Below are 14,629 nucleotides of genomic sequence, written 5' to 3'. Positions count from 1 at the left end.
CTGGGGACTCCGTAAGAACCATGGGGATTATACCAAAGCTCCAGACCGGGCGGGAGAGTGCAGATGACTCTGCAGCACCGATTGAGCAAACATCAGGTCCTTCTCAGCCAAGGTTTCAAACTTGTAGAATTTAGCAAAAGTGTTTGAACCCGACCAAGTAGCCGCTCGGCAAAGTTGCAATGCCGAGACACCTCGGGCAGCCTCCCAAGAAGAGCCCACCTTCCTAGTGGAATGGGCCTTTACAGAATTTGGTACCGGCAATCCAGTCGTAGAATGAGCCTGTTACAGATCCAGCGAGCAATAGTCTGCTTAGAAGCAGGAGCGCCAACTTTGTTGGCCGCATACAGGACAAACAGTGCCTCTGTTTTCCGAACTCGAGCCGTCCTGGCTACATACATTTTTAAGGCCCTGACTACATCAAGGGACTTGGAATCCTCTAAGTCCCCCGTAGCCACAGGCACCACAATAGGTTGGTTAATATGAAATGACGAAACCACCTTAGGCAGAAATTGAGGACGAGTTCTCAACTCTGCTCGATCCACATGGAAAATTAGATAGGGGCTCTCTCACCCATACAGTGCCACCAGTGTGTGTGTAAATGTGGGAGCAATGGCGCGCAGCGTTACCGCTGTGCGGTACCTCATTGAAGATCTGAAGTCTTCAGCCGCCTTTGAAGTCTTCTTTCTTCTCATACTCACCCGGCTTCTATTTTCCGGCTCTGTGAGGAGGACGGCGGCACGGCTCCGGGACGAACGGCGAGGGTGAGACCTGTGCTCTGACCCTCTGGAGCTAATGGTGTCCAGTAGCCTAAGAAGCAGAGCCTATCATTTAAGTAGGTCTGCTTCTCTCTCCTCAGTCCCACGATGCAGGGAGCCTGTTGCCAGCAGTGTTCCCCGAAAATAAAAAACCTAACAAAAGTCTTTTCCAGAGAAAAGCCCTGGTGGACTAGTGGTTTCCTGGACAAACCAGGGTCCGCACCAGGACCTCCAGTCCCGGGACCGAAGGCAGACTGCATACAAGACGGGGGTTCCTGTTACCTGCCCACCGATACCAGCTCGAAGTCCTGGGGTTCCTGTGGGTAGCGGTGCTAGCTGTGCTTCCTGCGGTAGCTGTATTAAACCTGGAAAAGTGATAAAACAGTGCTAAAGTGATAAGTGGAAGGTGATAACGCACCAGCTCCTAAATGTCATTTTTCTAACCTTTAATGATTGGCTAGTGCGTTACCACCTTCCACATATCAGTTTATTATCACTGCTTTATCACTTCTCCAGGCTTAATACATCTGCCACCCTGTGCCCTGTCGGAAGTACCTGGCTTGCGGACAGAGTTTCATTGCCAGCAGGGGGTTATGGAGTAGCATCCCTGGCATCTCTAGGTCAGCCTAGTGCTGCTGTGCAGTTGTTAGAAAACAGAAATAAATAAATAAATCATAAAATAAAAGCTTGGGGATACTTAGAAGCAGCCACTTTATTAAAAAGATGCATCCAGCTCCTGCTGGCACCAAAACGAAACTGAGCTGTGGGTGAGGTATAACAGAAAAAGCTTACCTGTTTAGTGCCTGATCCTGGTCGCCACCATCATACCCCAAGGTTCTCCCTGTGGATTACTATGGACCCGGAAGTAGAAATGCATTTATCCAGAGACTGACTTTATTTCACAAATGTTTCTTTAAACCAATACACACAAAGAAACATTTTATGGACAGTACCTTATTCAGAGGAAGTTATCCATAGATTATTTTTTTAAGATTTTAAATAAAGCAATATAGCTGCTTATTTTTCTATGCATACCTTTGTCAGGGATGAGTAATTTACAAGGCAGTGCCAGTGGTGTAATGGAATGTTGATAAACCAAAGCTGTTAAACTCCCTGTATTTAAAAAGAAACAGAAATTAAAGATAAGACTTCAGTGCAACATCAATATTGAAAATTACATAACATTAAAATACTGTAACTAGAGATATGTATCAGGCACTTTTCATGTTTTGTGCTTTGGTTTTGGTTCTAATTTCCTGCTCGTGTTTTGGTTTTGCCAAAACCAGCCTTTTGTGTTTTGGATCTGGATGATTTTTGATAAAAACCCATAAAAACAGCTAAAAGTACAGAATTTGGGGGTAATTTTGATCCTATGGTATTAACCTCAATAACATTCATTTCCACTCATTTCCAGTCTACTCTGAACACCTCTCAATATTGTTTTTAGGACAAAAGGTTGCTCCGAGGTGGCTGTATGACTAAGCTAAGCGACACAAGTGTGCGGCAGAAACACCTGGCACATCTAGGAGTGGCACTGCAGTGTCAGACAGGATGGCATATTTAAAAAATAGGCCCCAAACAGCACATGATGCAAAGAAGAAAAAGAGGTGCACCGAGGTTGCTGAATGACTAAGCTAAGCAACACAAGTGTGCGGCACAAACACCTGGCCCATCTAGGAGTGGCACTGCAGTGTCAGACAGGATGACAGAATTAAAAAATAGGCACCAAACAGCACATGATGCAAAGATGAAAAAGAAGTGCATCGAGGTTACTGTATGACTAAGCTAAACGACACAACCACCTGGCCCATTTAGTAGTGGCATGCAGTGGCTGAATGTCGAAAGCGGCACGCACATTTTCAATCCACTGACAGCATCTCCTGCACGCCTCTGTCATTTTTCAAAAATTCTGCAATTGATAGACTTATACGGCAGTACCCCTGGACTAATACAGCAGTACCCCTGGACTTATATAGCAGTGTCAGACAGGATGGCACTTTAAAAAAACCATGCCCCAAACAGCACATCATGCAAAGATTAAAAAGAGGTGCACCAAGGTTGCTGTATGACTAAGCCAAGCGACACAAGTGTGTGGCACAAACACCTGGCACATCTAGGAGTGGCACTGCAGTGTCAGACAGGAGGGCAGATATAAAAAAAAAGGCTCCAAACAGAACATCATGCAAAGATGTAAAAGAGGTGCAATGAGGTAGCTGTATGACTAAGCTAAGCGACACAAACAATTGGCCCATCTAGGAGTGGCATTGCAGTGTCAGACAGGATGGCACTTAAAAAAAATAGTACCCAAACAGCACATCATGCCAAGAAGTAAAAAGAGGACAATGAGGTAGTTGTATGACTAAGCTAAGCGACACAAGTGTGCGGCACAAACACCTGGCTCTTCTAGGGCTGGCACTGCAGTCCCACTGCACTAATGGCGGATACCGGACACTGGAATTATATGGCAGTATCACTGGAATTAAACGGCAGGATCACTGGACATATATGGCAGTATCATTGGCAGTACTTTAAAAAAATAGCACCCAAACAGCACATCATGCCAAGAAGTAAAAGAGGACAATGAGGTAGTTGTATGACTAAGCTAAGCGGCAAAAGTGTGCGGCACAAACACCTGGCTCATCTAGGGCTGGCACTGCAATCCCAATGCACTAATGGCGGATAACGGACGCACGTCTAGCACCAGCATAGTAGTTATGGCCTCAGTAATCCGCTATATATATATATATATATATATATATATATATATATACATATAGCAGTATCACTGGAATTAAACGGCAGGATCACTGGAATTAAACGGCAGGATCACTGGAATTATACGGCAGTATCACTGGAATTTTACGGCAGTATCACTGGAATTTTACGGCAGTATCACTGGACATATACGGCAGTATCACTGGACATATACGGCAGTATCACTGGACATATACGGCAGTATCACTGGACATATACGGCAGTATCACTGGACATATACAGCAGTATCACTGGACATACACGGCAGTATCACTGGACATACACGGCAGTATCACTGGACATACACGGCAGTACCACTGGACATACACGGTAGTATCACTGGACATACACGGCAGTATCACTGAACATATACGGCAGTATCACTGGACTGGACTTATACGCCAGTTCCACTGGAATTATAAGGCAGGATCACTTTAATTATATGGCAGGATCACTGGACATATACGGCAGTTTCACTGGATATATATACGGCAGTATCACCGGACATATACGGCAGTATCACTGGACTGGACTTATACGCTAGTACGACTGGAATTATACGGCAGGATCGCTGGAATTATATGGCAGGATCGCTGGAACTATACGGCAGTACCGCTGGACATATACGGCAGTCTCGCTGGACATATACGGCAGCACCACTGGACATATACGGCAGTACCACTGGACATATACGGCAGTACCACTGGACATATACGGCAGTACCACTGGACATATACGGCAGTACCACTGGACATATACGGCAGTACCACTGGACATATACGGCAGTACCACTGGACATATATGGCAGTATCACTGGACTGGATTTATACGTCCGTACCACTGGAATTATATGGCAGGATCGCTTTAATTATATGGCAGGATCACTGGACATATACGGCAGTTTCACTGGATATATATACGGCAGTATCACTGGACATATACGGCAGTATCACTGGACTGGACTTATACGCTAGTACGACTGGAATTATACGGCAGGATCGCTGGAATGATATGGCAGGATCGCTGGAACTATACGGCAGTACCGCTGGACATATACGGCAGTACCACTGGACATATACGGCAGCACCACTGGACATATACGGCAGTACCACTGGACATATACGGCAGTACCACTGGACATATACGGCAGTACCACTGGACATATACGGCAGTATCACTGGACTGGATTTATACGTCCGTACCACTGGAATATATGGCAGGATCGCTGGATTTATATGGCAGGATCGCTGAACATATACGGCAGTACCGCTGGACATATACGGCAGTACCACTGGACATATACGGCAGTACCACTGGACATATACGGCAGTATCACTGGACTGGATTTATACGTACACTGGAATTATATGGCAGGATCGCTTTAATTATATGGCAGGATCACTGGACATATACGGCAGTTTCACTGGATATATATACGGCAGTATCACTGGACATATACGGCAGTATCACTGGACTGGACTTATACGCTAGTACGACTGGAATTATACGGCAGGATCGCTGGAATGATATGGCAGGATCGCTGGAACTATACGGCAGTACCGCTGGACATATACGGCAGTATCACTGGACATATACGGCAGCACCACTGGACATATACGGCAGCACCACTGGACATATACGGCAGTACCACTGGACATATACGGCAGTACCACTGGACATATACGGCAGTACCACTGGACATATACGGCAGTATCACTGGACTGGATTTATACGTCCGTACCACTGGAATATATGGCAGGATCGCTGGATTTATATGGCAGGATCGCTGAACATATACGGCAGTACCGCTGGACATATACGGCAGTACCGCTGGACATATATACGGCAGTATCACTGGACATATACGGCAGTATCACTGGACATATACGGCAGTATCACAGGACATATACGGCAGTATCACTGGACTGGATTTATACGTCCGTACCACTGGAATTATATGGCAGGATCGCTGGATTTATATGGCAGGATCGCTGGACATATACGGCAGTATCACTGGACATATACGGCATCACAGCGACACCACCCCTGGACTGATGCAGGACAACACAGTACTACTGCAATGGACTGGACTTATACAGAAGCACTGGACATATTTGAAAAAGGATTTATAAGGATCCGAAACGCATCATGCTGTTGATGCTGAACACTCTGGTGGACTCCTAAAGACTATCCAACTATCTGGGCAAAGCTTAGTGGTGTGTTGCTGGATGGCCTAAACGGACCTGATCTCACCATATTTAGGCACACACCACTAGCCCAAGAGGGTATGGAAAAAGGAGCAATATTTTTATCTTTCATGTTTTTATTTTGTCTTGTCATAATATTTTAAGTCCTATGTCCTTCAAGTAGCATGTGCACTGTGACACTTTGTAACTGCTTTTAAGAATAATGCACTTTATGTATACCTGTTCCCAATAAATTGTTAATATCCCACCCATACTGAAAAAGTGGATTGAGAGTGTGGATATTTATTTGGGCTACAGCACATCTTTCTGGTAATTGTGCAAAGCCCTATCATCCAATTTTTTTTCTGCTCAGCACTGGACATATGACAGCAGAGTACACCACCACTGTGACTGGACTGATGCAGCACAAGACACTAACACTGAACTGATGCAGGACACTGAGGACGGAGACACGTCCTCTCTCTACACTCTCCAATGCCGGAGTGAAAATGGCGGGGACGCGCGGCTCCTTATATGGAATCCAAACCTGCGAGAATTCGACAGAAGGATGATGACGTTTTGCCTCGCTCTGGTTTTTGAGTCAGGCGGGAAAACCCGAGCCTGACTCGGATCCGGGCTCGGGTGGTGAAGTTCAGGGGGGGTTCGGTTCTCTGAGTACCGAACCCGCTCATCTCTAAAAATAGCAAAGCTATTAAATAAATACAGTACATTCCCAGTGTGCATGGAATATTTTTACTGTAAAGAAAACAAAACATGAAGTTTTACTTATTGCTTAGCTATTTTTTCCCCAACAGACAATCCACAGATAATTATTTAAGTATTGTCTGATGGATTTTCAGAATGCCATGTTTCAAGCAGAAAAGGATAAGTATTCACAATCTCTTAGCAAACATGTTACAAAAGCATACAGGCAGAGGATAGGATGAACAAAGCTTAATAACCTATTTGCATTCATATTGAAAAACAATATCTCTTCCATGTATCAGAATTCCTTTCCATCCAATCTGGGGGACACCAATACAGGTTGAGTATCCCTTATCCAAAATGCTTGGGACCAGAGGAATTTTGGATATCGGATTTTTCTGTATTTTGGAATAATTGCATACCATAACGAGATATTATGGTGATGGGACCTAAATCTAAGCACAGAATGCATTTATGTTTCATATATACCTTATACACACAGCCTGAAGGTCATTTTAGCCAATATTTTTTATAACTTTGTGCATTAAACAAAGTGTGTGTACATTCACAGAATTCATTTATGTGTCATATACACCTTATACACACAGTCTGAAGTTCATTTAATACAATATTTTTAATAACTTTGAGTATTAAACAAAGTTTGTGTACACTGAGCCATCAAAAAACAAAGGTTTCACTATCTCAGTCTCACTCAAAAAAGTCCGTATTTCGGAATATTCCGTATTTCGGAATATTTGGATATGGGATACTCAACCTGTATACCCAGGCTTGTAGAGAGCGCCAGACCAGGAACAGGCACAAAAATAAAACTAAATTAGCTTGAAAGTTTTATTAAACTTTGATAATTTCCACAGTGTTCCCAAATTTTAACTTTTACACCTAGATCACTATTATTGTTGATGTTTTCTAATAATACTTATTATTGTAATCCTACAGATCGTACATGGTCATATTGCCATAATATGTGATAAATAATTTTTTATGGCAAAAAAATAGGATTTTGGTACCTACCGGTAAATTCTTTTCTCGTAGTCCGTAGAGCATGCTGGGGTCCACATTAGTACCATGGGGTATAGACGGGTCCACCAGGAGCCATTGGCACTTTAAGAGTTTTAGAGTGTGGGCTGGATAATCCCTCTATGCCCCTCCTACCAGACTCAGTCTAGAAACTGTGCCCAAGGAGACAACATACTTCGAGAGAAGGACTTAACACAGATAGTGGTGAGATTCATACCAGCTTACACATACAAGGCAGGTCAAGACAACTATCTTGAACTACTCAGCAACAGCTGAAACATTACTTACCAAGCAACAGTGCAGTACTCAACTAAAACAAAGTTGTACTGAACCAAAGAACAATGCAGGAAAACCAAGCGATGGGCGGGCGCCCAGCATCCTCTACGGACTACGAGAAAAGGATTTACCGGTAGGTACCAAAATCCTATTTTCTCTTACATCCTAGAGGATACTTGGGTCCACATTAGTACCATAGGGATGTACCAAAGCTCCCTGAACAGGAGGGAGAGCGCAGAGGCTCCTGCAGAACAGATTGACTGAACTTCAGATCATCAGAGGCCAAAGTATCGAACTTGTAAAACTTTGCAAACGTGTTCGACCCAGACCAAGTTGCAGCTCGGCAAAGTTGCACTGCCGAGACAACCCAGGCAGCCGCCCAGGAAGACCCCACTTTACGAGTAGAGTGGGCCTTAACAGATTTTGGACACGGCAGTCCTGCTGCAGAATAAGTGTGCTGGATAGTGAACCTGATGCAGCGAGAGATCGGCTGCTTAGAAGCAGGACTCCCAATTTTTTTTGGATCATATAAGACAAATAGAGAGTCCGACTTCCTGTGATGAGAAGTTCTCTTCACATATAACTGCAGAGCCCTTACGACGTCCAAGGACTTTGATGTGATTGAGGAGTCAGTAGCCACTGGCACCACAACAGGTTGGTTGATATGAAATGCCGACACAACCTTGGGAAGAAACTGCTGACAAGTCCGGAGCTCAACTCTATCTTCATGGAAGATCAAGTAAGGGCTTTTACATGATAAAGCCCCCAGCTCGGACACACGTCTAGCAGAAGCCAAGACCAACAGAGTGACCGTCTTCCAATTAAGAAACTTAAGCTCAACCTCCTGTAGAGGCTCAAACCAATCTGATTGGAGGAACTGCAACACCACGTTAAGGTCCCAAGGCGCTGTAGGCGATACAGAGGGAGGGTGGATATGCAGGACTCCCTTCAAAAAGGTCTGAACCTCAGGGAGGGTAGCCAATTGTCTTTGAAAGAAAATGGACAGGGCTGAGATCTGGACCTTCACAGATCCCAACAGCAGACCCATATCCACTCCTGCCTGCAGGAAGAGGAGGAAATGTCCCAGTTGAAACTCCACCATAGGAAACGTCTTGGACTCACACCAAGAGACTTATTTCTTCCAAATACGATGGTAATGCTTAGATGTTACCCCTTTCCTAGCCTGTATGAGGGTAGGAATGACTTTCTTCGGAATACCCTTTCGAGCAAGAATCAGGCGCTCAACTTCCATGCAGTCAAATGTAGCCGCGGTAAGTCTTGATAGACGAATGGCCCCTGCTGTAGCAGGTCCTCCCGAAGAGGAAGAGGCCTCGGCTCCTCTTGCAGTAGATTCAGAAGGTCCTCGTACCAAGACCTTCTTGGCCAGTCTGGGGCAATGAGGATCGCACAAACCCTTGTTCTTCTTATGAGTTTTAGGATTCTTGGGATGAGTGGGAGTGGAGCAAATAAGTACACTGACTGGAACACCCACGGAGACGCCAGGGCGTCCACTGCCTGTGGATCCCTCGACCTGAAACAATAACGCCGAAGCTTCTTGTTGAGATGAGAGGCCATCATGTCTATTTGGGGTATGCCCCAAAGATCTGTTATTTCCTTGAACACCTCCGGATGGAGTCCCCACTCTCTTGGATGGAGATCGTGTCTGCTGAGGAAGTCTGCTTCCCAGTTGTCTACTCCCGGAATGAAGATGGCTGACAGCGCCAACGCATGCTTTTCTGTCCAGAGGAGTATTCTTGTCACCTCTGACATTGCCGCTATGCTCTTCATTCCGCCCTGTCAGTTTATGTAAGCCACTGTTGTTACGTTGTCCGACTGCACTTGAATGGCCCGGTTTCTTGGAAGAGGGGGCCATCTGAAGAAGACCGTTGTAGATGGCTCTTTGTAAGTGCTTGTATTTTAAAGTGCTGCTTGGATTTGTAAGTGTGAGTTGGTAACAGCAAAAGCAGGAGCTGGAAGCCGAGTGAAAAGGAGGTGCAGTGAGCTGGAACAACTGCAACTGCTAAGTGGAGTATAGGTGCCGCAGGAGAGAGTACTACGGCTGCATAAAAGTGAAGGACCAAGAACCGCACAAAGATAGATAAGTATAAGCCAGCTTAATTATTGTATAAGTGAGATTGTTTGTCTTCTACTTTTTATTTTTGCTGCTTTTTCTTTGAGAGTAACACAGAGTTAGACCTTACAAACAATATGGGAGGGGCTGTGATTGGGGACCTCACTCAGTGCATGTCGTGTAAGATGTATGCACACCTGGAGCTACCGGCCCAGTGTGATTACATCTGCACGAGGTGTGTGCGAACGGTTGCCCTGGAAGCCTAGGTAACTGATCTAGAGCAAACCGTTACGCGACTGAGGGAGATTCGCAATCTCGAGCAAAGTTTAGACAGAACGGTGGAGGAGTTGTGGGAGGGGTCAATGGTAGAAGAGGATGGTGATCAGGTAGCCAGCTGGGTCACAGTTAGAAGGAAGAAAAAGAGGGGGAGGCTCGACATCTCCGAACTATCAAACCCGAACAAATTTGCCCGACTGGACGAGGAATCGGAGGATGATAGTGAAGAAATGACGGTGCCAGAGGAGACTGCTCCCTCTAGCATCCAGAGGAGCTGTCCCTCTGGCGAGGTTGGGATAAAAGATAGTGAGGTACCTAGTCAGATGGTGATGGTAGGGGATTCTATCATCAGGAAGGCAGATAGGGCAATCTGCTACCAGGACCGTGATCGCCGTACAGTCTGTTGTCTCCCGGGTGCTCGGGTACGGCACATCGCGGACCAGGTAGATAGATTGTTGGGAGGGGCTGGGAAAGACCCGGCGGTCTTGGTGCATGTTGGCACCAATGACAAAGTTAGCGGAAGGTGGGATGTCCTTAAGAAAGACTATATGGACTTAGGAAAGAAACTGAAGGCAAGGACATCTAAGGTAATATTCTCTGAATTATTACCCGTGCCACGCGATAGTCCAGGGAGGCAGAGGGAGATTAGGGAGGTAAATGTGTGGCTTAGGGATTGGTGCAGGAAAGAGGGGTTTGTGTTCCTGGAACACTGGGCGGACTTCTCAGTCAGGCGCCATCTCTTTTGTCGTGACGGATTGCACCTGACTGAGGAGGGGGCAGCGGTGCTGGGGGCAAGGATGGTTAGAAGGTTGGAGGAGATTTTAAACTAGGAGCCTGGGGGGAGGGTTTAGCTAGAAACTACGGGTCATGCAGTGAGAATAGTGGGGATGGCGGTAGTAAACGAAATGGGGGAGAAGTTGGGGGGAGGGTAAGAGCAGGCGGTAAGGTTACTAACATAGGTACTAAAAGAGATTTTACCAAAGCACTAACCAATGACGGTTACAGGTCATCATTGCTACATAAGGTGAAAGATGTCCCTAACGCAAGGGAAAATACTTATCTTAGTTGTATGTATGTAAACGCCAGAAGCATTACTGGTAAAAAGGGTGAACTAGAAATACTTGCAGCAAGCAAACAGTATGATATTATAGGCATTACTGAAACTTGGTGGGACGAATCTCATGATTGGACAGTCAATCTAGAGGGCTATACACTGCTTAGGAGAGACAGACTAAATAAAAAGGGTGGAGGGGTGTGTCTTTACATAAAGCCGTTTTTAAAACCTGATATACGGGAAGATATTCAGGAGGGGACTGTAGACACTGTCGAGACATTATGGGTAGAAATTGCATGCGCTGAAAAAGGAATAAAAAAGTTAGTATTGGATGTATGCTATAGGCCGCCTGGTATCAACGCATCTGATGAGGAATTGTTACTAAAGCAAATTGAAAGAGCAGCAGGAGTAGGAGACATAGTAGTGATGGGAGATTTTAACTATCCAGAGATAAACTGGAAAAATGTTTCATGTGATACTGCTAGGGGCAATATGTTTTTAAACACACTTAATGATAACTACTTAGTTCAACTAATTGAGGAACCAACTAGGTACAATGCAATCTTAGACCTGGTATTAACAAACAATGGGGATTTGGTATCAGGTATTATAGTAGGGGAACCCATAGGAAACAGTGACCACAATATGGTCGCATTCAATATCAGTTTCCATAAACAGCCCTATACTGGCTCAACTAGGACTCTAAACTTTAGCAAAGCAAATTTTGAAAAGATGAGGGTATTTTTCAGGGATATTGAATGGGAAGGTTTGTTTTTAGGAAAAAATACTACGGAGAAATGGGAGGTACTAAAATTCCTGCTAGCTAAAAATACACTCAAATTTATTACTACGAGCAGCAAAAAAAGGAATATAAATCATAAACCGATGTGGCTTAACAAAAAGATTAATGAATTTAAGGGCAAGAAAAGGCGAGCATTTAAAAAATACAAATCTGACGGGGAAGCAGTCATTTCAGCACTATAAGGAATGTAACAAAATATGCAAAAAGTAAATAAGAGCGGCTAAAGTAGAAACTGAAAAACTAGTAGCAAAGGAAAGCAAACCGAATCCCAAAAAATTATTTAAATACATTAATAGCAAGAGATTAAAGAAGGAGAGTATAGGCCCTTTAAAAGACAAGTTGGGAGTCTGAAGCAAAAATGATAATGACATAGCGGACACACTGAATGAGTTTTTTTCAACAGTATTTACTAGAGAGGACCCAATTCAGGGACTAACATATAATCTCAATAATGAGAATATCCCACTGATAGGTACTTATTTAAGCGAGGAAGTAGTCTGTGACAGATTAAAACATTTAAAGATTAATAAATCACCAGGTCCCGATGGTATTCACCCAAGGGTTCTAATGGAGCTTCATTCTGAACTTGCAAAACCGCTATTTTTGATCTTTAAGGATTCAGTAATATCAGGTATGGTTCCCAAAGACTGGCGTATAGCGGAAGTAGTGCCTTTATTCAAAAAGGGAAGTAAAGCTGAACCAGGTAATTATAGACCAGTTAGTCTTACATCTATAGTGGGGAAATTAGAAACTATGTTCCAGAATGTTGATGGGCAGGCAGGCTTCCAGGCTTGACCACCTTCCTTGGAAGGTCACCCCTTGAGTGACTGCTCCCCAGCCCCTGAGGCCCACATCCGTTGTTAGCAGGACTCAGTCCTGAAACCCGAATCTGTGGCATTCCAGGAGATCCAGTTGGAAGGTCAGAGCATGGAACCTCCTGTACCGGAGTGCCTCGTAGAAGGCCACCATCTTTCCCAATAGGCGAATGCATTGATGAACCGACAACCGGGGTAGATTCAAGACATTCCAGACCATGGATTGGATCACCAACGCCTTGTCCCGCGGAATAAATACCCGCTGCACTTCCGTATCCAGGATCATTCCCAGAAATAACAATCTCTGGGTCGGTTCCAAATGTGACTTTGGAAAATTCAGAATCCACCCGTGACTCTGGAGCAGCCGCATTGTGAGAACAATGGACTGCAGCAGCTTCTCCTTGGACGACGCCTTTAACAGGAGATCGTCCAGATATGGAATGATGTTAACACCCTGTTTGCGTAGTAGTATCATCATTTCCGCCATCACCTTGGTAAACACCCTTGGTGCTGTGGAGAGGCCGAGAACTGAAAATGACAATCCAGCAATGCGAAGCCGAGATCAGCCTGATGCGGCAGCCAGATCGGAATGTGAAGGTACGCATTCATGATATCCAGTGATACCAGGAATTCCCCCTCTTCCAGACCTGATATCACCGCCCTGAGAGACTCCATTTTGAACTTGAACTCCTTTAGAAAGGGGTTCAATGACTTTAGGTTCAGAATGGGCCTGACCGAACCATCCGGTTTCGGTACCACGAAAAGGAATAATAACCTTTGTTCATCATGTGAGGTGGTACTGGCACAATGACCTGTGCCTCTACCAGCTTCTGGACAGCGTGTTGAAGCACTGCGCTGTCCTCCAACAGTGTTGGTAAGCCGGACTTGAAAAACGATGAAGAGGGAGACTTTGAAATTCCAGCCTGTATCGCTGAGACACAATATCTACTACCCAGGAATCCAGGCTGGACGATACACAGACATGACCGAAATGTCTAAGTCTCGCTCCCACAGGCCCCACCACCGGGCCGTGCAGTCCACCATCATGCGGAGGGCTTTGGGGTACCCGAAGTAGGCTTTTGTTCCTGGGAACCTGCAGCGGCAGGTTTCTTGGACTTAACCCTACCTCCCTTAAAGAAGGTATTGGATGTTCTTGCCTTTCTAGGCTTGTTAGGCCGAAAGGACTGCTGCGGAGCTGGGGAGAAGGATTTCTTCGGAGCAGGTGCTGCTGAGGGAAGAAACAGAGACTTACCCGGTGGATATCCACATGTCTAGAGCTTCCCCAAAGAGAGCCTGACCTGTATAGGGTAGCGACTCCACGTCGGCCGACCACTGGCGCAGCCACAGTACCCGACGAGCTGAAACAGACATGGAAGAAATTCCTGCAGCCATGGAACCCAGGTATTTCATGGATTCTACCATAAAAGCTGCAGAATCATGAATGTTGCGTAAATATAATGCAACTTCATCCCTCCCTATCCATCATATCCCAATACTCAAGCAAGGTAGTCGACCACTTCACTATTGACTTTGCAAACCATGCACTAGCAATAGTGGGACGTAATATGGCCCCAGAAGCAGTATACATTGACTTAAGTGTATTATCAATCTTCCTATCTGCCGGCTCCTTTAAGGCGGTAGATCCCGCAACAGGTAAAACCACCTTTTTTGAGAGTCTGGACACAGATGCGTCAACAATCGGAGGGTTTTCCCAGCTTTTACTATCCTCCTCAGGGAAAGGAAAAGCCACCAGAACCCTCTTAGGGATCTGAAACTTCTTTTCAGGGTTTACCCATGCCTTTTCAAATATAGAATTCAACTCCTTTGACGCAGGTAAGGTCAGTGAAAAAAGCCTCCTCAACCTGCTCAGGTGTGATATCATTAACATTTAACACAT

At 45.1% G+C, this 14,629-nt stretch overlaps 1 protein-coding gene across 3 annotated transcripts in view; it reads right to left on the bottom strand.

Moving 5' to 3' along the window:
* The window catches only part of TNS3 (tensin 3), a 1,058,399-nt gene that overhangs the window by 33,791 nt on the left and 1,009,979 nt on the right, over positions 1-14,629 (bottom strand). For all 3 annotated transcript variants that reach the window (XM_063922694.1, XM_063922695.1, XM_063922696.1), the window contains one exon: positions 1,791-1,868. In XM_063922694.1, coding sequence (XP_063778764.1) covers positions 1,791-1,868 — 78 coding nt within the window. The remainder of the gene's footprint in view (positions 1-1,790; positions 1,869-14,629) is intronic.

This window comes from Pseudophryne corroboree, chromosome 5 (assembly GCF_028390025.1).
Source record: "Pseudophryne corroboree isolate aPseCor3 chromosome 5, aPseCor3.hap2, whole genome shotgun sequence".
In the NCBI taxonomy this organism is placed as follows: Eukaryota; Metazoa; Chordata; class Amphibia; order Anura; family Myobatrachidae; genus Pseudophryne; species Pseudophryne corroboree.
Note: the sequence above shows the minus strand (reverse complement) of the source record. Positions and strands in the feature narration are given on the sequence as shown.